Here is a 25,661-nt window from a genome sequence, read left to right as displayed (position 1 = left end):
CTGTACTGATCAGTCATGAAATTTTATATCATTTATTTATTGTTATCCATACAGGTATTGACTTAGTTTCTTCCTTATTTGTTCTTAATATATTTTCACTTATACCTTAAGCTCGGAATAAACCGAAGCAAATAAATTAATTATTTTCATCAATTAAAATGTCATACTTGATCGATGCAGGTCTGTATACCTACTTTTGGGCCACTCTGTATGTAACCAAAGTTAACCATACCTTACGAACTGATATACAATATGTACCTCCTTCCATATTGACTCTGGAATTATTACTTTTAAATAATTACTATTTTTCTGACCAGAGTATGTATTTTTATTCTTTATTAAAGTTTAATTTAACAAAAAATAAAAATCCATACTCTGGTCAGAAAAATAGTAATTATTTAAAAACAATATGTACATAATAATTTAGAATATTATCTGATTATAATTAAAAACTCACTTCTTTGTTTTTTCTTTACGCAACTAATATTAATGACTTTGAAAATGGGTTCTAATTAGTTATACAAAGACGCTGACTCTATGCTTAAAAACTGGTTCAGGAGAGGATACGGATGAATATACAACTGAAAATTTCAATTCTATCGACGATAATAGCAATAAGTTAATGAGTGGTTACTCGTATACCTAATTTTTCAATAATTACACCAGCAATGAAATAAACAAACAAATAAATAAATGAAATAAAATAAATGTTGTGGTATGTTTCAAAGAGGGTCTAAAACCACCAATAACCACTGAAGAACTTTTGTCAAAATTTGGAAATTGTCTTATAAATGAAAAACAAAAATCGGTGGTGAACGAAATAAAATATTAAGGATAAGAACTTTTTACTGGAATGACAGAAATTTCAACACTGGAAGTAAAGAACATATCAGAAATGGATTTTTGGATAGAGTACATACTAGTTCCTAAGTGAAGTCTTGACCAGACTATGGTAGGTCCATAATTTTGGAGCTATGAACCTTTAAAGTTTATTTTTTCATGTTTTCGGCAGCCTATAAGTCCGAAAGGAAGCATTTGTGCATCCAAGTTGATCTATACTTTCTGTCTTATCTCGGTGTCACGAATCACCTCCCAAATGTTGTCTGTATTGTTTTGAAACACCCTATATATATATATAGTATTCGAAGTGGAAAAAAAAGCAGAGGTGGTATGTTTTATTACGATTTTGACTCGACATACCAGCTATCTAAATATTGAAATACAGTGAGGGTATGTTGCCTAAAGAGTCACGTTTCTATTTAGATAATGACTGAAAATCATTGGAGAACTTCTTTGTAGTTACGGGGACGGACACGGAGAGACTTTGATCGTCCGCCAACAATTTTCTTAAAAAAAAAAAAAAAAAATCCCTTTATGTTGTATTATAGATAATTATACACGAAAACCCTAAAAAATCAGGTTTTTATATTAAAATTTCCTGCGGGAAAACTCCCGGATCCCCACTCGGCTGTGGGATATTCCAAACCCCAGAGTGTCTGCCGCCAAAGCAGACAATCCCTAAATCCGTCCATGCTCAAAACACGGCATTTATATGTATTAAGGCAAGAAGACACACATACATAAGAAAGAAACAATTCGATATGGCACATCAACATATAAACTAGAACCTCTTTGAAGACCCCTCAATTTTAAAAACAAAAAGGTAGGAAAAAGATAAAAATGACGGTGTTGTCAACTTAGAAATTACTTCTACATAAGACATTTTTTTTACGTGCAAAGCTATTTGCCAATTACTGTGTATAAAAATGGATTTATTAAAGGTATTTATCATCTCTCTCTAATAACGGTATGTCTTGATCATTGAAAAACCGGAGGCGGTATGCCTTCATCACTGCAAAACCAGAGGCGGTATGGCATACCACCACATACTGTCTCACTGCGTCCGCTGTATATATATATATATATATATATATATATATATATATATATATATATATACAGCTCTGTTATTACAAAACTATGTGAAGTCATGCATAGACGAAAATTTAAGTCTAAGCTCTTAGCAAAAGGCCCGCGAGAAGCATTTGAAATATAGGCTAATATAGGCTAAATAATACATTAAAGGAATACTATGTACTCCTCAGCCGACTTTTTAATTATAATTTCCAACACTTTATCGACATCTACACATCACACTCCAACTTAAAATAAATTTGATTTTGGCTTTATTAATTTGTAGAAATTTTGTTCTCTTAGTATAACGGTATTCAAACATATTTTCCTTATACATACAATGCGAAGAATTTAGTTAGAGGTAATATCTAAATTACAAGAATTCTGATTAAGAAATGGAGGTAAAATACGAAAGATATAAAGTAAAATAAAATAACAAAATATCACATCCAAAGTGAATTTTAGTAATTAAAACTGAAAGAAACAATGTAAAGGTATTTTTCAGAAACAGAATGAAATCAGATGCTTGAAAAAGCAACTTTGGTAACGGAAGCAAAATGTCTAAAGAAGACAAGTAGAAACTAAGAAATTCACACAACTAACTTGACATAATACGATAGATCATTAATAAATTTTCACATCAACGTGCAGAACTGAAGAATGAAAAGAAACATAAAAACTCAACATAATTTTACCTGACGTTTACTGATCTATTGATTGGGGTTTCTTCTGTCAAATACACGTTCTCTGATTTTCCACAAAGTAAACATCATGAAATATTACTGTGAATTTAAGAGGCAAGAAAATGCATTTACGCTGTGTATTTCTCTATAATTAATTAACATAAATAGGCTATTACTTTGATCATATACGTACCTCTCCATAATCCTCAGAAATTTTAACTTTATCCCGATATAGCTGATCAACGACTTTCGTCAGAATTACAGGCAATCGGTCCTTGATTGTCACATAAGCAAAGCCCCTAATGAAAATAAATAAACAAGAAGATGAATATTCCCTCCATGATAGTCCAATCAATACAAGATTTTATAATCTGTAGAGCAACCTACATTATGCTTTATTTTTTGTTTAATTATGCTTTATTGGTAATTTCAATCATTGTTTTACATTAATCGTGTATAGTGTATAATATTTACTATACATTAAATATTCTAAATATTTTGATCTATTTATTAATATTTTACGCAACCAGTTTTTTTCATATTTAATGAACTTTCTACCTAATGCACTGTAAAGAGATATGCTTTACTCGATTCAGTATTTTTATCACTTGTGGGCGCCTTTTAGAGGTGCAAATATATAAAAAAAGGGGAAGTAAAAGATGCCATCAAAAAATACAAAAAGTGCTCAAGTTGAAGAAGTACAACTAACAACATAGTGTGGAGTTCTTTTGTACCATTCATTATTGGCAGAAGAAGAAGTTTTCTTCTTCTTTTCAATTTTTCTTTTTCCACACCGAAAAGTTTACAGAAATAAAAATAAGCTTTTCATTGTTGCACTGTTATGTTCTCAATGATTTTGCATTGTAAATATTGGTTTTAAAAAAATATTAATACAGTATGTTGAGCTTGCAATTAAACAAAATTTTCTAAGAATTGTGCTATGTATTTTAAGTTATGCTTTATGCTTTATTATGCTTTTAAATTTAGTTTCTTCTGGACTCTTAGACAACCACAACCATGTTCAAGGTACCAACCACATGTGTAATATGCTGTTATGCTTTTCGGTTGCCCTAATAATCTGTGAGAAACTTCTTATAAGTACTTTATTAAAAAACTAATTTCATATATATTAATGAAAAAAGGAATCAACCGACCTGTTTAAAACACCAGATCCTCAGTCGGCACGAATTCAATAACACATAAAGTGAAAAATTGAATGGCTGGACCAACACTCGCTCCCGGGATCTTCGTCATACTGTGCCAATGCGTTAACTACTACGCCACCCAGACCACTTCCCAGAAGAATCAGGTTTACAGATAAGAACTTCAAACCCTAAAGCGCATTTTCATAGTTGCTGCTTAACCCTTTATTTGCCCGTATGGCTTGCATGCGATGTCACTTTGTATTCCGTTGTACGGATGAATGATAACCTGAGCTATTGTGCGATTCGCATTACTGCTTTCATACAATATTTATATACATGATTTGCGGATCACTCGTTTGGATACTTGTAATCTACTACGTATAACAAGGGACAGTACTGCAGAGCCTTTATCTTCCGAGCTCAGCGAAAGTTTCTTTTGTGGTTGCTTTCTTAATCTGTAGGAAGACATTTAAACTAAACTCCTGCTAATTACCACTTGTGAGAAATATTTCTGATTATAACTGACATATTACGAGCAACCTTGGTCACTAGCAGCTAGAGACCTGCATAGGCCGACTCTGTTATTTCTTTGGGCCGGGCCGGGCTGGGGCCGATTAATTGCAATTCTTTAATAATTATTTACTTTCGTTAAACGATAATTGGAATAAAGTCAAACGTTTAAGAAGTGTGCCCGTGAAAAATGTTACAAAGAATGTAATAGCTATTTACAGTTTGTGTTGCTTAGCGGCTACACTTTCACTACAGAGGATTGCAGGCATTGCGCGCTAAATTGAGCTCTGACCTTGACCTTCACTGAACCCAAAATATGACAAGAAGGGGTGGGAAAGTTTTGCCTGTCGCTAAACAATATTAAAATCTTCACTTTATGCTAAAAATCAATTAAGTTAGATTTTTTTTTACAGGGAATGAGTTTTTGTTCTCTCGATGACAGGCAAAGTTTTAGGAGGCAAAGGTACCATTCGGGAGGCAAGCGTCAGGTTGTGAACCAGAGTTTAGAAAATGTTTCTGAGAGTTAGGTCAAGTTTAATACTAAATTTTGAGAAAGATTGGGACTCGAGCTAATTTTTTAAAAATTTATCGGGCCGGGCCAAAAACTTTAAAATTTATGGGGCCCGGGCCGGCCTTGGGCCAAGAATTTTTAAAAACTTACCGGGCCGGAAAGGGGTCGGGCCGAAAATCTCCAAACTTTTCGGGCCCACGCTGGGCCGGGCCTAGGTACAGTACATTCGGGCTGGATTGGCCTCGGGCCGAAAAATTCGGCCCGTGCAGGTCTCTACTAGCAACACATGATTAACTATTTTAAGACAATATTGCTTGAAAATAAACATGTTGTATTTTGGATCTAAAATATAAGTAATATTCTGAAAATTACGAAATCGTGGCCAGAAAGACGTTTTTCAACCATACAAATACATCAAAACATTCTTACAGGAATTTATCAATGATTGCCAATCAAATGGTTTTAATTAACTTCTGAGCTGATGACTGACACTCACTCGTGTTAAGTACGTTACAGTTTCATAGACCATTCTTTATCTTATCTTTGTCAAGCACGAGCTTCAATTACTATTATTGCTAAAACAGACATCCAAAATACACTAAATTATAATTTACATTTTCTTCCTTGAAACATGAAAACACCATAAATGGCTTTAGTTATATAAAATGACGGAAAAAATATATTTGTTTACATTTGACTAATGCACTCATAAATGTACAGACGTTGATACGAAAACAAATGAACGCTATATGAATGAGAACTTGTCTTTTCAACTTGTGTCATGGTTCGCGCTGCATGTGTTTGCACAGTTGCCTGGTTTAAACTAGGGATCTGCAAAACCGGTTTGTAGGAAAACTGAAATCCGAAAAACCAATATTTCAGTTTTCTTCAAATCCGGTTTGATTTTCCACCGAAACTGTTTTAGTTTTTTTTCAAAAACTCGTTTCGGTTTTTAACCGAAACCCGTGTCGGTGAAAACTGTTTTAGAAAACACATAAATCTATTTCTGTGCAAACGGAATCGGTTTCCGGAGAACAACGAAACATTATTCTGGTCAGAAATAGAACCAGTTTTGGAGAAATCCGGAACCGGTTTTGGAGAAAACCAAAACCGGTTTCGGTGAAAACGTTTTTTAGGACATTAAAAAAACGGTTTCGGTTTTCCTAAAATCCGGAAACCAAAAAACCGGTTTTTGTGCCCAGCACTAGTTTACACCCGGTTAACAAAGCAGAGATAAAATATATGGATATGTGAATACTTTATCACAAGCACTTGTTATTTTAGGATTAGGACCATAATGATAATAATGGTATGTGCTTGAAAGAACAAGATAAGTACTATTTATTTATCTAACAAGCTTCCCGATACAGAATACGAAGTCAATTTACAATGCAATAATTAACAGCTGAAACAAGTAACAAGAAGAAAAGGATGGGAGAAAATGAGCTTGGGCCTATGTTTAACAGTCCATTCCAGCATCTTCCTGATAAATCCGAGGAGCAGGTCACCGAATTCTAATCCAGGTCCTCATGATTATTAAACAAGAATATTAGCCTTCGCACGCTGGGATTACACCGTTGGGAATATATCGCCCTGAGCCTTGTTTATAGCTACCGTTCTATCGTTTCTTGTTGGAACTAAAGAAGATTCTTGATTCTGAATACTTTATCCTGGGATAAAATCTAAGACCACTCATTAATGAAGCTAGCTTGATCGCTATTTCAAGATTGTCCCCTTAACCGCGAAGCACAATCGTGCGATGCTAAGGTTAAAAAAGAGCGCTATTTGAAGGATTTAGATTTCTGGGCTTTCGGCATCTATGGCCATTTAGCTGGTCAAGTATGAGGGATGACGTTCCTTGGCGAGCACACTATCAGGGGAAAGGGAAGGAAGGAAGGAAGTGACCTGGGACCTATTAAGTTAGGTACCGGTACTATCCCGGCATTTGGCTGGTGTGAATGAAGGAAACCTCATTCAGGGTGACTGGCCTGAGAAAGCGTTTTCACACTTTTTTGACCGAGTGCCCCTACCGGGAATCGAACCCGGGACCGCTCGCACCGAAGGCGAAAGAGTTATAGACTACGCGGGGCCACAAAACGCTATTTGAAGGTAGGTCATGTACCTATACACTACTGAAATGACTTTTTATGCCCCTGTTGTGTCTTTGAAATAAATAGTAATGAGACTTCGGAATAAATAAGTATTTTGAACAAATTACTGAAAATTCGATTATTATGTGAGAATTAAAAATTTTGTAAAGTAAACCGATGAACATTTAATACTAACATAAACGAAATCAACAGTAGAAACAATTTATTTGCTGCTTATAAACTACATAAATAATAATTCTTTCCAGGACAATAAAAACTGTAATTGATCATTGACTACGAACGACAAACGTTTTAGCGCACAAAACTACATTATTATTTTTCGAAAACTACGCATGAGAGGTTACCCGCAAGCATGTTCTTTTCTTCAGCTTCATGACATCTAGTGAGTGATATATATGTTATCTTTGGACAATATTTTAATTAAACAGAAATAACCCTTCAAGTGTTAATTACACTCTCATTAACTTACCATATATTATCGTCGTGTCAGTGTCAGAAAGAAGAGCCTAATGTGAGTATGTATCAGTATCAGTTCTCCCTCAAAGAAGTGGATGGTTCACGCACAGAATCATTTTTTAGGTAACAAAAATAATCGTTTCTCTCCATTTTCTCGAAGACTGTGCACTTAGATTTTATACTGACGTATATTGTTTCATTCTGCTTAACACATCCTATAGGATAATACATGTCTCATTTCATCCTTGTTTGTCAGACGCTAATATTGTAGAATTCCAGAAATATAATTTTTAAGATTGCAAATTTCATAATAAACACAAACAAACGTAAAAACTCCCCCAAATATTTTCCCTGAGGTCAAGTTTAAGCACATTACTCAAAATAACTATTAAAAATTGTAATTTTTCACTAATTTCCTTCTTATTGTCCTACAAAAGATTTGCTTTGGTCGACATGACCAAAGCCACTTAGCACAGATGAAATTCAAGGGTGCCACTAGAAGTAGGCTAATTGTTGAAAAATTTGAATTCTTTCAGATTTGTGTACAAATACAGCGTCTAGATATGTGCTATTCAAACTACAACACAAAAAATAACAAATTAACCTGTGCTGTGGCCAAGTAAAAAACACGAATCCTATCTAACCGAGTTAAGGCAGAACAAAGCTCGTAGATCAACGCGAGACAGTGTCCGAACGGAGCAGGTGCGTCAGTAACAGATGCGCATACGAGGCTAGTGCTTGGCTTTTTGGAGTAATGTGAATTCCTAAAGTACTTGTAATGGCTTTGACTTATAAATAAAATACAGTTCTATAACTTACTATTTAATGCTACCGAATACAGAAATTTGAACCTTAAAACACGGGGTAAACATTACAATACACGCTCCAGCTGCGCATCGATAAGTAGTGCCACTTTAGAAGGGTAGAGTAGAGTAGGATAGAAGATAGGGATAAGTAGGGTAGGGTAGGAACGGGTTAGCTTAAGGCTAGGTATGTTTCCGATCCATTTTCATAAATATAATAGAATGTAATTTCTCGTATCTGAGTGAGTACACATATACGAGCTGGAGCGGGCATTGTAAAATTAGCCCGAAACCTATTTTTCCATGCAGAGTACTGAATTTTATTTGTACTTGGTTTGCTTAAACTTGCCAGGAGCATTTTTAAATTGGTAATTGTTTAGTAATGGGGGGCCAACACAAAAATGACAGAAAGCAACGTGCCTTGCGGGGCTTTAACCTTCCTTCACTCGCTAACGCTCGTTCGGAAATACTGTCTAAATTAAATGATGTTAACCTATCCTAACCGAATGTGAATAGAATATCGCAAGAAGTAGATTAAAAACCTAGCCCCCCAAAGCTAAATAATAGCCCTTAAATTTAACATGCATCTAAAATATATCATTTTACAGTACTTCTAGCCGTGCTTTTACGGGTCTCCTTAGCTGTTAATAAACCTTTCACAATTCCGGATACATCTTTCATAATTCAGTATGTCCTACCTTTTATACTTTCCACACAAGGGAATGTCCGGAGGCGTGGGTATATCAAGACAAACATCATCCACCATCATTATTAAAGCCTATGTTAGTTTTAAACAATCAAATAACAAAAGAGATGCAACGTCCTTACGAAATAAATTCTAAATAACCTTAATTTCACTTAATATCTTAATCATAACAATATCACATGTATTGCAGACGAAAAGGCATCGGCACTGCTACCAGCCTAATGTACTATAAAACTCCATACCGGGAAGCAAAAAGTTTACTTTTGGTCTGAAATTTTCTATGCTGTACGGACCAATGACCATATTCTGTATCAATTTGAGCCAATGGAACGTAAAATTAGGAATTTACTTTGCGATAATCGCAGTGATTCTGCATGCAGTATTTCGCAGAAACTGATACAAAATGACGGAGTATGTTTAGTACAAGGGGTCCAGAGGCACGTAAAAACACAAAATTTAGGCCTACAGGAGAAATGAATGATGCAAGTACTTAGACGTAACATAACGTAACCAAATCTAACCTAACATAAACTAAGCTACCCTGAACTAATCTAAATTAACCTAATATTAGTAGAAATAAGCGAAATTCTATCATTTTGGGGGGAGGGGCAATTATGTGGGACCCCTACCCTAATATAACGCAAACTAAACTAACGTAATCTACCCTAAACTAACCGAATGTGAACAAAAATTACCAAAATTGTAACACTTTTTTTTATATATATATATATAGAGAGAAAAGAGCTGGACCCCTTCTGCTAAACATAGGCCAAAATGACTCCCATGACTCCCATTAGGTTATATCTGCTGTAACGATTACGACAAATTTTGCGTTGCATTGAGGCAGTATTCAGTATTACAATTTGTCGTTGTATCAATGGAAATTTAATGGTTAAAATGAGTGAGTGCATATGAAAAAAAAAAAAAAAAAAGCCTGTCTAAGATATTGATTCAGTAGCGGCGCTAGGCTCGTAATATTAGGGGGGCAAGAGGGGAGGCAAAAAAAATTGGGGTGGCGAGACAGCCACACTTGTTCTGCTTTGAATATTATTATTATCGGTTAAAAATATATTATGGAGTGGTTGTACATACAAAAATGGGTGGGTGAAGGAGGGGCGAACTCATTATTTATCTCTCCCCTACTTGCCCCCTGTAGCACCGCCATTGTATTAATTTCTACAGTATTGGTATACAGTAAGACTACCTTATGCAGAGACGTTCTGCCACGTGATTAGTGCCACTCTAAAGAGATGGGTCTCCTGCAGTAGTCAGGCGTTTAGTATGACGCTTGTCATACTTCAAAACGACTCTGCATTAAACTGCAATGTCAGGCAATAACAAGTGAGCAATAAGTGCAACTGGGTTAAAATGAGTGAATGTGTACGAAAGATGACTTTTTAACATTGATGTAAACCGGCGGAGTGTAGCCTATCTTATATGTAAAGATAAAGTAGCCACTCTAACAAATATAATCATACAAAAGTGGCGCAATTTGTGCCTGATAAAGTGTTTTTGCGGGATGTCCTGCTGCATTACTTTAACATGCAGAAAAGTGCGCCTGAAAGTCATCGTATTTTGGTGGAAGTGTATGGTGATCATGCTCTAGCTGAGCGAACGTGTCAGAAGTGGTGATTTCACGGTTTAGAAGTGGTGATTTCGGCTTGGCAGACCAAGAGCGAGCTGGACAGCCAAAAAAATTTCAAGACGAAGAATTGACAGCATTGCTCGAGCAGGATTCGTGTCAAACGCAGGAACAACTTGCAGCAGCATTAGGCGTTGATCAAACAACAGTCTCCAAACGCTTGAAAGCCATGGGAATGATTCAAAAGATGTCACATTGGGTTCCACATGAATTGAAAGACAGAGACGTTGAAAGACGAAAAACCATTTGCGAATTGCTGCTTCAACAACAGAGCAGAAAGGGGTTTCTGCATCGAATTATTACGGGTGATGAGAAGTGGATCCATTACGAGAACCCTAAACGAAAAAAGGCCTGGGTGAAACCAGGTGAACCAGGTCCATCACAACCAAAACGAGATATTCACTGTGCAAAGGTTATGCTGTGCATATGGTGGGATATGAAAGGTGTGGTGTACTATGAGCTGCTGCAACTGGGTGAAACTATGAATGGAGAACGTTATCGACGACAATTAATGCGTTTGAAGCAAGCTCTGGCCAGAACACGACCAGAATGGGAGAACAGACATGATAAACGTATTGTTCAACATGATAACGCTCGCCCACATGTCGCAAAACCGGTCAAAACCTATTTAGAAAATGTCGGATGGGAAGTTTTACCCCACCCGCCGTATTCACCAGACGTTGTTCCTTCGGACTACTACTTGTTCGATTGCATGAACAACGATTTGATTGGACAGCGGTTTACTTCTTCAGAAGATATCGAAACATGGGTCTCTGACTGGATCGCTTCCAAGGATGAGGACTTCTTTCGCCACGGAATCCGTACATTGCCTGACAGATGGGCGAAAGTGGTGGCTAGCGATGGACAATATTTTTCTTAAGGTATTTATGTATTTTGTGTTTGTACTACAGCTTCAATGTGTGCGTACCAACCGCACGAATTAATTCCTAGACCAAATATATATATATAAGAAACCAAACATCATCCGAACCTTTGTGGCTACCAGCGGAAAGCGTTGCGTATATTAATATTTATATGCATACTAGCAGCGTTCACCCCGCTTCGCTGCGGTCACCCCGGAACGCAATAAACTTTGTTACTTAGATAATTTTTACTTTTTCGCTTTCAAGTGATATGATAAAAACCATAGAAGATTGCAGTAAATGTTAACATTATATCGCCTGTCATTTATGTTAACCCGCCCCGCTTCGCTGCGGTCACCCCCGAACGCAATAAACTTTGTTACTTAGATAATTTTTACTTTTTCGCTTTCAAGTGATATGATAAAAACCATTATAACGCCTGTCATGTATGTTAACCCGCCGAGTGACACGGTCATGCGGGTTGCATATAAATACGTTTATTTTTATACCTATGATGAACTAACAAAGGATTTGTACGTAATGGACACCTGAATGGTCAATTATCTCAAGACACTGGTAATTGAAAATTAAAGTGATATGATAAAAACCATCTAGGGTCCAAATCCTAATAACCCCCCAAAAATAAAAGAAATTGGTTCAGCCGTATTAGCGTGATGAGCGGACAAAGGATTTGTACGTTCTCTTTTATATATATAGATATTCCTCATGCCGTAAACGTCGCAAACACCTCGTGGCCAACTTACGGGTAAACGTCGATCGTCAATATAGCGACGAGTCGAAGGATTGCCGCTAGTGTCCCACCGGCAACAGGGTTTCGTCCAGTCGAAGCAGATATCTCGAGTCGGGGTGTTGAAGTTAACACCGCTTAGCAGCGAGGACTTCTTTTTGGTCCGCGCTCCTTCGATTCGACGCGGAAAATCGCGAAGAGACCAACACGAACTATCTCCAGTTATGTGCATGCGATTATTATTATATGTTTTTTCCTGACGAATTGTTCCTAAATTGAGCTCCAGGGGTCAAGAATAACCTCTGCCTAACATCATGAAGTGAAAAATCTTGATATAAGTGCGATAATTGTATGAATTTAGGTAGCAACTGTCGTCGATCATTAGAAAATGAGTATGGAAGAACTATGAAATAAATTAAATAGACACGCGTCATTTTGTTATAAAATTATATGGCGAACACATTTTATCTTATCCCAAACAGTTATCGTCTCATATACATGGTTAAAGGAGCACTCTGATTGACCAAATTAAAAAGATCTCAACGATTTATCCCTTTACAAGCGATATTCCCTTCATCGCCTCCCTAGCGAAGTCGGAAGAACACCCGCCCAGTAATCATAAGGTTAGTGGTTCGAGTCACCTCCGGTCTACTGGTTTGGCCCTTTTTAAGTGTTTTTGAGACTCATCTTAATGTAAACAAATCACACATAGGCAATTTAACATATTTGGGGGGAGTAATTTTGTGGTTCATTGGCGTTTTGTTGCATCTGTCTCTGGTGGGCCGCTGGTGGTATAATTTTCAAAACGGAAGAAGGGCCACCGTGGATCGTAGCTGCGGGGCCGCCAATTTTTGGCGAGATCTTGCTAGTGGTCCACCAACGCTTATGACATGCGGTTATCATTGTAGACTGTTCCAGGCCGGTAGCCAGCCCAAAACTGTAAGGGGAACCCGGCTGAAGTTAGGGAGGGCCCGATCCAACCATATTATAGTTTATCACCATATTATAGTTCATTTGCAAGCTTACCGTAAATAGTTTAGGGGGCCAGCAAAAATTTGGGGGGGGCGGCCAATCCTAGACCCTCTGGATACGGGCCTGGACTGATCCTATAATCCCCATCGACTTCAATTTTGCAAAATTTAATAGATAAATTTAACTTTTTATTTTGTGATCATTTTGAAGGCATTTTATTACACTACCATTAAGAAACCCGTATAGGAGACGGGAACAAGGGCCCGCAGATGGTAAAAGTCCGCAGAGGGGATTTTGTCGAGAAGATGATATGAGGTGGCAACCTTGTTGCGTCACTGGAAAGGTATCATGGTCGCTCGACGCCACCAACTGCACGGATCTCCTGAGCACGCAAATTAGCTGAAATAATGAGGTAAGATATTTTTTGATAGTTTGCTACTAATTTCGACATCGGTGGAAAACAGTGATAAGTTTGTTATTAATTGCTACCAGAAAATTGCGACAGTTACAACGGTTTGATCACTAGTAACCAATTTGAAGTGAGGCATATTTTGTTGAAACTTCCGTGGATAGATGGCAGAAAAAAATGACAATGTCGTAATCCGTATTTGGGGCAAAAGTCCGAAACAGGTAGGGGGCAAATGTCCGCACGCGGACTTTAAACCCCCATTATTTTTAAGAAACAAGAAACAACTAATCGGGATGAATTCTTTCGATGCGTGTTATATTGAATAATATGAGTGTCACAGTTTTAATACCGCTATTAGTCGCACTCTACAATTTGGACTATAAATTTAGAAAACCAATTCTCGACTATAAACCACACCCTAAAATTTCGATTACAATCTCTAGTAAAAAGCCACGGATTGTAAGGCATATTTTTTTTCGTTTTGGAGGTGTGAAAGCGGCTAAAATGCAAACAATACTTATACCCTACGTACTCAGACAAAAGTTTTCTTTTCCGTGATCCAGCTAACAATGGATTTTACTACTCAATCGCGTTGCTGGGTTGCCACATATTTGTTTATTTGTGATTTGTGATTTACATATTACAATAATTGTTTTTAACAAAATAGTCCAGTGAAAAAGGGAGGACTGACAACAACTATTCAGCAATGTGTTTTAAGTTGAATGTATCTTATGCTTGCATTCAATTTTTCTTTTTAAACGGTTATAGCAAGGTATGCTAATTATGAGCTTTTGTCTTTCTTTTTAATTTAGGACACATTAGATGAAAGTACGTAAGTCGTAAGGGCGTGACCTGAGGACACTTTTGGCCCCTGGGTCCCTGCCTCAGAACCCATGGTCCGTGGCCCGGGGTCAATGACCTAAAGAGTACTTAGGACCACCCCCTCTAAATTTTGGCAGGGGTACCATGGCCCACCTCCTAAATTTTGACAGGGGTACCTAAGACCATCCCCCTAAAATTTTGGAAATTGCCAAATCTAAAAATTTGGTATGGTAGCCTAGGACCACAGTATGTACCTCTATCACTATTGGGGGTTTATGTTGTTCCATTTCATGGGTAAAAAATTGCCAAAAATTCAAACTTCGGAGGTTTTTGACCTAACTTATTCCCTTTTATGAGGTGTTGTTATCCCATATGGTTATATGGGCGTATATACAGGGGTCCATTACCTTTCATAAGACATGGGTATATTAATGCACTCCTTGAAAAATTTGGGAGGGGTACCTTGGCCCACCCCTTAAATTTTGGAAATTGCCAATTTAAACATTTGGTATTATAGCATAGGACCCTAGTATGTATCACTATAAATTTGGGTGGTCCACCTCGTTCCCTTTTAGGGTACAAAATTGCCAAAATATAAGCGTAAGCAATACGTTGTACCACGTGTTTGGTCTTTTGGCCCAATTTATCCCCTTTGATGAGGTTCTATTACCTTATATGGTTATATGGTTATGTATAGGGGTCTATTCCCTATCATAAGACATAGGTACATTTGTGCACCCCTTTAAAAACTTGCGACGGGTACCTTGGCCCACCCCTTAAATTTTAGAAATTGCTCATTTTATATATTTGGTATTATAGTACTGGACCCTAACATGTATTATAATAAATTTGGGAGGTTCACCTTGTTCCATTTCATGGGTACGAAATTGCCAAATTTTAGTACAACCACGTGTTTGTTTTTGGCTCAATTTATTCCCTTGGATGAGGTCCTATTACCTTACATGATTATATGGTTATGTATATTGGTCCATTCCCTATTATAAGACATGGGTATATTGATGCACCCTTTAAGAATTTGGGAAGGGTACCTTGGCCCACCCCTTAAATTTTGGAAATTGCCCAATTTAAACATTTGGTATAATAGTATAAGACTCTAATATATATTACTATAAATTTGGGTGGTCCATCTCGTTCCCTTTCATGGGTACGAAATTGCCAAATTTTAGTACAACCACGTGTTTCGTTTTTTGACCTAATTTATTCCTTTGGATGAGGTCCTATTACCTTATATGATTATATGGTCTTGTATAGGGTTCATTTCCTATCATAAGACATAGGTACATTGATGCACCCCGGGAGGGGTACCATAGCCAATCCCTTAAATTTTGGAAATTGTCCAATTTAAGCATTCGCTATCATAGTACATGACCTCAATATGTATCATGATAAATTTGGGTGGTCCACCTTGTTCCCTTTCATGAGTAAAAAAATTGCCAAAATATAAACATAAGCAATATGTTGTACCACGTGTTTGGTTTTTGGGCCCAATTTATCCCGTTTGATGCGGTCTTATTACCGTATATGGTTATATGGTCATGTATATAGGTTCATTTCCTATCATAAGACATGGGTACATTGATGCACCCTTTAAAATTTGGGAGGGGTATCTTGGCTCATCCACTCACTTTTAGAAATTGTTTAATATAAGCATTTGGTATCGTCGTACAGGTCTTCAATATGTACCACTATAAATTTGGATGGTCCACATCGTTCCCTTTCATGGGTAAAAAACTACCAAAAATCAAATTTCGGAGGTTATTGACCCCTTTGATAAGTATTTAGCACGTTATATGGTTTATTACCTTTATATGTTTATGTTCCCTTTTAAATTTGGGATTTATCAAATAACATAATTTGGTAAACGTTTTCTAGGACCATTGTAGATGTTGGTGTTCCTCTAATGGCCAAATATTCAAAATTTAAAGGTTATTGACCTATTTTTTGATACGGGTTTATTATTGAATAACTACAGGATTTATTACTTTTTCATAAGACACAGGTGTGTTTGTGTACCAATCTTGAATTTTGGGAGGGGTACATTTCTTATTGTCATATCAATAAGTGGTAATTGTTCTCAATATTGGATGTTTTGAAATTTTTTCAAAATTTTTTGTTTGAAACTTTGGTTTGAATTTTTTTCGTGTGAAAATTTTTGTTTCGAAATTTTTGTTTGAAATTTTTGTTTCAAAATTTTTGTTTGAAATTTTTTTGTTTGAAACTTTGGTTTCACATTTTTTCGTTTGATATTTTTAGTTTGAAAATTTTTGTTTCGAAATTTTTGTTTGAAATTTTTTTCAAAATTTTTGTTTGAAAATTTTTTGTTTGAAACTTTGGTTTGAAATTTTTTCGTTTGATATTTTTGTTTAAATTTTTTTTTCGAAATTTTTGTTTTTCAAAATTTTTTGTTTGAAACTGGTTTGAAATTTTTTAGTTTGAAAACTTTTGTTTCGAAATTTTTGTTTTAAAATTTTTGTTTCAAAATTTTTGTTTGAAAATTTTTTGTTTGAAATTTTTGTTTCAAAGTTTGGTTTGACATTTTTAAAAGTTTGTGCACTCATTAGTAAAGAACCGTAACTGTTTAGAACAAAAACCTCTGGCAACATTGTTTATCATGGTGCAAGATTACACGTCAGAACATGATAATGCAACGTCATCAGTTTTGCATCATATATAAGTATCGTTCGAGTTAGTATTCTTAATAACGTCATCATGGCTACTTGTCTGCAGTTTCTAAACACACGTGATGTGAGGAAATCATTGACCAAGATTACTGATTTACAACAAAATGTACCTTATATTATGTTAGCTAGCCTAAAAATCCTTACAAAGTTTGGATTAGGAATCGTAGTGAAGCTTAAAAATGATAAGAATATAATTTTACCAGCAAGATATTTAACCATGGAAGCACCGAAACAAGAAGAACTGTTACGTTTCTTAAATACTGGATCTGTATCTTTATGTTACAAAGGATTCTTGGGTCGAAGGCATCAATTTGAATTTAGTATACAGCCGGTTTCGTCAGCAATTGTGATTAAATCATGAATTCAAACGTCAGCACGTTCCTTTGACGTCAGACAGCTGTATGCTGAATGCGATCTATGAATTTGGTTGGTCAGCATGACGTCAGCAACTGTGATGAAATCATGAATTCAAACGTCAGCACATTCCTTTCCAATGACGTCAGCAATAACTCTACGAAATCAGCAAATACAGTGTCGTCCCATGAAATCATTTGAGCAAGTGCCTTTCAACAGGAAAGATGTGTACTTCTAATGATAAAGAATTTATCTTCGGAAGCTATTATCCAATAAATATATTTCAAACAAAACATGTGATGATTGGTATCAGTGCTAGAACATTCGAACCTGTGATTCGATTGGGCAAAGCACAACAATTTGGTGTACAACTGACCTGTGAAGAATGGCAAATATTATGTTCACGAATCGACCAAATGAATGATTATTTTCATGATGAGCTAAATGTGACCATAGTCAAATCATTAGGCTCAAATCATGAAGTGGTGCTGTGTACAGTCCTCAAAGAGAAGATGGTGCTGTTACGTAAACAGAGTACATTGCATGTCCCTCGCAACATGGTTATCTAACGCAAACGGAATGGAACAAATTCATCAACGTATTGCAGTGTGTTAAACATGCAGTGGAAGTGTGCAACAAAACAAGTATATTCCTGAAAAAGTACTATTTTGAAAAATGTGTCATGCATATTGTACAACATGTATCTAGATGTTGTGATGGTTGTCAACAACGTTCGTGGGTGCACACCCGTATTGATAAACAGTTCATTTGTGATCAAATGGACATTGAGTTTCCACCAATTGATATTGCAATAGACCTTAAAAGACTTCAACTGGAATTAAAATTATACGCTAAAGATAAACTAGTGCAAGAAGTTCAAAATACATTGTATCGACAATATCTAGATCCTCTATCTGGTATGGATGTATGTAATTAACCAGTGCAGGGTAATAAAATGATCCATTTCAATGATTTGTGTTTTTTCATTTCAAGTACAACCCCATGTTCTGACGTGGACTATTGCACCATGATAAACAATGTTGATAGAGGTTTTTGTTCTAAACAGTTCCGGTTCTTTACTAATGAGTGCACAAACTTTTAAAAATGTCAAACCAAACTTTGAAACAAAAATTTCAAAACAAACATTTCGAAACAAAAATTTTCAAACTAAAAATTTCAAACGAAAAAATTCAAACCAAAGTTTCAAACAAAATTTTGAAACAAAATTTCAAAAAAAATCAAAAAAATTTCGAAACAAAAATTTTCAAACAAAATAAACGAAAAAATTTTAAGCCAAAGTTTCAAACAAAAATATTCAAACAAAAATTTTGAAACAAAAATTTCAAACAAAAATTTCGAAACAAAAATTTTCAAACTAAAAATATCAAACGAAAAAATGCCAAACCAAAGTTTCAAACAAAAAATTTTCAAACAAAAATTTTGAAAAAAATTCAAACAAAAATTTTCAAACGAAAAGATTTCAAACCAAAGTTTCAAACAAAAATTTGAAACAAAAATTTCAAAAAAATTTTCAAACAAACATTTTCAAACTAAAAATATCAAAGGAAAAAATGTCAAACCAAAGTTTCAAACAAAAATTTCAAAAACTTTTTAAATATTAAACTAAACTTAAAACTGAATGCATCAAAGATTTGAAAATCATCAACCAATCAGATTGCACGATAGATAGTGATCAACCAATCAAATTGCATCAACAATATCTTTGCCAGTGTCCGATTACATCACCTTGTGACTAAATTTCAGTGTTGTAGCATGTATTACCTTAAGACTATGAGTCATCAGATTCAATAAGGTTAGCTATCAGATTTCTAAGGCGCAAGGTCAAATCAATCACCACAAATGATCTTAGACTATGAGCTGTGACTAAAGTTCAAAACATTGTTTCAAATTTCGCGCCTTATGTTAAAGTTCTGTTTATCACAATTCCCAAATATAAAGAATACATCTCTCGATATACCTAAGTCTTAGAATTAATCATATCATTATATGTTCAATAACGTCAATAATGTACGTCAATTGTTTACCTGAGTAGAACCAACTGTTTTCTACAAGTGTGTACTCAAACTTAAGAAGTACCACAACAAAGGAAATAAATTCCTGTACACTACCACATCAAGATCAATCACGTGGTACATCGTATTGCTTACGTTTATATTTGGTATCAAAACCAATGACGCAATTTCATTTGACAATTCTCAAATTATCCTACAAAATTTCAATGTGCCAATGTCCTGGACTCCTAATCCCATCATAGGTCAATAACTGATCACGTAATCATACTAATATTTGACAATGATTTACCCGATGAATGAGATACTACCCAATTTTAAGAACAATTACCAATTATTGATACGACAATAAGAAATGTACCCTTCCCAAAATTCAAAATTGGTACACAAATACACCTGTGTCTTATGAAAAAGTAATAAATCCTGTAGTTATTCAATAATAAACCCGTATCAAAAAAATAGGTCAATAACCTTTAAATTTTGAATATTTGGCCATTAGAGGAACACCAACATCTACAATGGTCCTAGAAAACGTTTACCAAATTATGTTATTTGATAATTCTCAAATTTAAAAGGGAACATAAACATATAAAGGTAATAAACCATATAACGTGCTAAATACTTATCAAAGGGGTCAATAACCTCCGAAATTTGATTTTTGGTAGTTTTTTACCCATGAAAGGGAACGATGTGGACCATCCAAATTTATAGTGGTACATATTGAAGACCTGTACGAAGATACCAAATGCTTATATTAAACAATTTCTAAAAGTGAGTGGATAAGCCAAGATACCCCTCCCAAATTTTAAAGGGTGCATCAATGTACCCATGTCTTATGATAAGAAATGAACCTATATACATGACCATATAACCATATACGGTAATAAGACCGCATCAAACGGGATAAATTGGGCCCAAAAACCAAACACGTGGTACAACATATTGCTTATGTTTATATTTTGGCAATTTTTTTACTCATGAAAGGGAACAAGGTGGACCACCCAAATTTATCATGATACATATTGAGGTCATGTACTATGATAGCGAATGCTTAAATTGGACAATTTCCAAAATTTAAGGGATTGGCTATGGTACCCCTCCCGGGGTGCATCAATGTACCTATGTCTTATGATAGGAAATGAACCCTATACAAGACCATATAATCATATAAGGTAATAGGACCTCATCCAAGGGAATAAATTAGGTCAAAAAACGAAACACGTGGTTGTACTAAAATTTGGCAATTTCGTACCCATGAAAGGGAACGAGATGGACCACCCAAATTTATAGTAATATATATTAGAGTCTTATACTATTATACCAAATGTTTAAATTGGGCAATTTCCAAAATTAAAGGGGTGGGCCAAGGTACCCCTCCCAAATTTTTAAAGGGTGCATCAATATACCCATGTCTTATAACAGGGAATGGACCAATATACATAACCATATAATCATATAAAGTAATAGGACCTCATCCAAGGGGATAAATTGAGCCAAAAACAAACACGTGGTTGTACCAAAATTTGGCAATTTCGTACCCATGAAAAGGAACGAGGTGAACCACCCAAATTTATCATAATACATGTTAGGGTCCAGTACTATAATACCAAATATATAAAATGAGCAATTTCTAAAATTTAAGGGGTGGGCCAAGGTACCCCTCGCAAATTTTTAAAGGGGTGCACAAACGTACCTATCTTATGATAAGGAATAGACCCCTATACATAACCATATAACCATATAAGGTAATAGGACCTCATCCAAGGGAATAACTTAGGTCAAAACCAAACACGTGGTACAACGTATTGCTTACGTTTATATTTTGGCAATTTCGTACCCCTAAAAGAATACGAGGTGAACCACCCAAATTTATCATAATACATGCTAGGGTCCAGTACTATAATACCAAATATATAAAATGAGCAATTTCTAAAATTTAAGGGGTGGGCCAAGGTACCCGTCGCAAGTTTTTAAAGGGGTGCACAAATATACCTATGTCTTATGATAGGGAATAGACCCCTATACATAACCATATATCCATATAAGGTAATAGAACCTCATCAAAGGGGATAAATTGGGCCAAAAGACCAAACACGTGGTACAACGTATTGCTTACGTTTATATTTTGGCAAATTTTGTACCCCTAAAAGGGAACGAGGTGGACCACCCAAATTTATAGTGGTACATACTAGGGTCCTATACTATAATACCAAATGTTTAAATTGGGCAATTTCCAAAATTTAAGGGGTGGGCCAGGGTACCCCTCCCAAATTTTTCAAGAAGTGCATTAATATACCCATGTCTTATGAAAGGTAATGGATCCCTGTATACGCCCATATAACCATGTGGGATAATAACACCTCATAAAAGGGAATAAACTAGGTCAAAAACCTCCGAAATTTGAATTTTTGGCAATTTTTTACCCATGAAATAGAACAACATAAACCCCCAATAGTGATAGAGGTACATACTGTGGTCCTATGCTACCACACCAAATGTTTAGATTTGGCAATTTCTAAAATTTAATGGTGGTGGTTCTATGTACCCCTGTCAAAATTTAGGAGGTGGGCCATGGTACCCCTGCCAAAATTTAGAGGGGGTGGTCCTATGTACTCCTAGGTCATTGACCCCGGGCCAGGGACCATGGGTCCTGATGCAGGTACCCAGGGGCGAAAAGTGTCCTCAGATCACGCCCTTACTACTACGTATCAAGGCGTACTAAAAGCTGGCATACAATCTCTATTTTTCAAGATTGGAGTTCCCTCATTTACCCCTGGATTATTGTTCTTTCTGATTCAACTCATGCATTGTTTTCATGATTATATAAACGAAACTCTCATTAGGATATTTCTGGAAGACTCTCAAGAGTAATATATCTGCTAAAACAACTAAAAAATCATGTTCCTGATCACTATGTCAGATCGGCTTACTTTGCTTTTTTTCAAAGTATAATTTTGTATGGTATATTATTTTGGGGTAACAATTATCATGTAAATAGCATTCTTTTAATACAGAAAAAGGCGATCAGAATTATTTCAAACGTAGACAAATTAGCTCATTGCAGACCTTTGTTTATCAATCTTAAAATTATGACAATAATCAATCTATACATTTACACAGTACTCCTCTATATAAAAAGTAATCACCAAAATTTACAACTCAGGCATGACATCCACTCGTATAATACTAGAAGCAGTAAATTCATAAATGTCCCATATCAACGATTGTCCAAATCATTGAACAGTTATGAGACAGTTGGAATAAAACTGTATAACAAGTTGCCTGCATCACTAAAAGATGAACATATAGATAGATTTAGAAGTAAGTTATACAATTGGTTAGTTGCAACGCCCTTTTATTCATTACAGGAGTATTTTAATTGTTCAATAGAAGTGTAACGTATTTTGTAATCTCGTGTTGAGCTTGTATTTAAAATGTATATTGTTATTGTAATTTATTTTGTAATATCATCTCATCATTAATTTAGTTATATATCATTATTTATTTATACTTACGTATCAATATTGTACCTCATTTTGACGTTGTCTATTGCTATGTATAGCTTAACGACAATAAAATTCTTTATTATTATTATTATTATTATTACTGTAAGTGAAAATACAAATATTCAAGAAGTTAGGCGAAGAATAGTTTGACATTTAGATGTTACCTTCTAAGTGGAAATTTAAGGAATGAACGATGGAAGTTTTCTCTTACAAATGATTATCCGTTTTCTGGTAAATGATTTTATTCAAAAATTTATCCTTAAAACAAAATTGAATTCTAGTATCTTATGCTCTCCCTCTGATAAAAACTTAATTCGAACTCTCACTACGGGGTTCTGACACGAATACTCTTTTCTTTCGCAGAGTTTATAATAGAAAAACGGCGAGGAAGCCAATCACAGAGATAATGTTAAGCCAAGCCAAAACGGATATTGAAAGCGGACTTTCTATCAGGAGAATAGCAGCCAATTTCAATGTTGATGAATCATCCCTTAGGAAAATGCCGAAGAAAGGTTCTGTGTGAATAAGTTAGGTCGATTCAAAAGTGTTTTTACTAGTGGACATGAAGCGGAGTTAGCTTATCACTGCAGGGAACTAGACATGCGATAATATGGTTTGACAATGAAGGCATTGCGTCGATTAGGTTATGTGTTCGCTGTACGAAATAATATTCCAAACAGATTCAACGACAAAACACAGCTAGCAGGAGTTGACTGGGCTCGTTCATTCATGAAAAGACACAGGCCGTGTCCAAAAGGTACGAGTATGCATTCGAAGTACGCTTATTTCCGGAACTGACGTCATCTAGTGTGCGTCAAAAGGTACAAGTTCACAAGTCTGCGAGTGCATAGTACGTAGTGTTCGAGGATGTACACTATGTTAGTACTATGTTAGTGCGTACTTTAGATGGGAGTTCTTCGAAGTTAGGAACAACTAAAATGTCAAAATGACTTAATAAAATTTTAAAAGACATATTTTTAATATTTTTGTTGAGGTGAATATATTTGTGGGCTGATCTAATAATAGTTTACTTGATAAATATACAAATTAGTGGTTTTGCAAGTGGAATATAAAAATGTTACGCAAATAACAAACGTATTTACGTTGTGTTCTTTGAGTATGCAATGGAATTTAAAATTGTATAAGAAAGCTACCAAATAGTTTCTTTAATAATGCTATAAAGGCATTTGTGTTTAAATATTACATGGTTTATGTAGGTAAATTGAAATAATTGGAATACTATGTAGCTTAATTGGAATACTATCGGTAATAGAGCTATTTGCACGTAAATGACAAATTTTAATGGCATATGAATTAAAACGTTTAGCTCTCTCATGGAATAATGAATACCTAGATTATCCATTTCTTTATACCGACAGTTACAGCTGCAGCTGCAAATGTTAATTCGTAGGTAGATAGGCCTAATTTTTTAGTTTTGATTTTAAACAAATTCCTTTCAAAGCTACCATATTTCCTTGCACTTGAGAGCCTGTAATATACTAATTACCATACATTTTGCATTTTTGACAGCTGCCCAAAAGTAAAATACAGATCAAAAATTTCTTTCTCCACATTTATCAAAGATTTCACAAATTCCTCTTGGTAAGTCCACTTTGTCCATTTCATTTTTTTAATTCTTCGATTCAGCGATTTGATATCTTGGTTCCGGTTTTGAGAACTTGCCTGTTAGCTCATACATATATAAGTTAGTAACTAAGTTGGTTCCTTTCTATACCAAAGTTTAATATTTAATTCACATATTATTGCCGAGCGAGCGTAAGCGAGTGAAGGCAGTTATAGGCTCGCAGGGCACGTTCTTTTCAGTTTTGGTTACGAATCGGTTCATTGAACGATTCACTGAATTAAATGGCCAAAGTAAAGACTAGCCTTCTTTTTAATTCATATAATCCCATTACGGTACCCATTATGAATTGATTATGAACATATAATTCCTTCCGTATAGTTGAACAATGAGAGCAACTACATTGCATACTGTATTTTTTCATAAAACCGTCCCTTAATTTTCATAGAATTCTTATTAGATTAATAGTAGCTTTTTATGATTATATTTGGACGAGGGGATTCGTTTCGTTACTGAGTAACCCTTTTCGTAGTGGGAAGCATGTATGAAAGACTGCTGGTATATTTCAAGAAAGATGTAGGGCGCCGAAAGCATAGTGAAGTGCACACAAATGTTGAAGTGTATACAATGTACAGAACTCAATTTAAGCGGGCTTATAAGTTAATCTTATATATATTTTTAAACATATTACTTTAATTAGGTTTATCCACCTTGAGTACACGTGATCCTCATAAATTGGTATTTCATTGTGACATAATAGCTTTTCCCTGTAAATTTTGGTCCTCATGTTGTTCAATTCCACCACTTCTTTCCTTGTCATTCTTCTAAGTGTTAACTTTTGGTGTAGATTAAGAATATGGAGACACTATTTTGAAGATTTACGGGTAAAATCTATAGATTCACAAAGAAAGAGTAACATATAAGGAACTTCAACATTAGTACAATATGGTAGAAATAGTCTAATCAGTATGCCTGAATACAGTAGGTTGACGCAATTATAGTGTCATTCTTGTGTATCTACCGTACATAAAGGAATTATACCCAATATGAACTCTCTCCCAAAGTAGTTTTGAGCCACATTATTGTAAATAGCGCTCCCTTCGGTATCTTCGGTGTCCTAACGCCCTTGCAAATTGCCTACTTTCACCTGCAATAACATTCCTAAGCTACTTCGCAACAGTTTCATCAGCGC

General features: G+C 35.3%; 1 protein-coding gene and 1 long non-coding RNA gene across 2 annotated transcripts in view; one reads left to right on the top strand and one right to left on the bottom strand.

The window, feature by feature from the left end:
- The window catches only part of LOC145660666 (damage-control phosphatase 1-like), a 47,835-nt gene extending 38,689 nt beyond the window's left edge, over nucleotides 1–9,146 (bottom strand). Inside the window, exons 1-2 of the mRNA XM_081725987.1 lie at nucleotides 8,832–9,146; nucleotides 2,791–2,896 (exon numbers count right to left, since the gene is read on the bottom strand). Coding sequence (XP_081582113.1) covers nucleotides 2,791–2,896; nucleotides 8,832–8,902 — 177 coding nt within the window. The 5' untranslated portion in view covers nucleotides 8,903–9,146. The remainder of the gene's footprint in view (nucleotides 1–2,790; nucleotides 2,897–8,831) is intronic.
- A 4,164-nt stretch (nucleotides 9,147–13,310) lies between these two features.
- On the top strand, nucleotides 13,311–24,352 carry LOC145694256 (uncharacterized). Its single transcript, XR_014132982.1, has 2 exons — nucleotides 13,311–13,476; nucleotides 23,251–24,352. It is a non-coding gene; the product is annotated as an uncharacterized LOC145694256 (long non-coding RNA).
- The last annotated feature ends 1,309 nt before the right edge of the window (nucleotides 24,353–25,661 follow it).

The sequence above is a fragment of the Thermobia domestica genome, chromosome 9, assembly GCF_964235325.1.
Source record: "Thermobia domestica chromosome 9, izTheDome1.hap1.1, whole genome shotgun sequence".
Classification (NCBI taxonomy): Eukaryota; Metazoa; Arthropoda; class Insecta; order Zygentoma; family Lepismatidae; genus Thermobia; species Thermobia domestica.
Note: the sequence above shows the minus strand (reverse complement) of the source record. Positions and strands in the feature narration are given on the sequence as shown.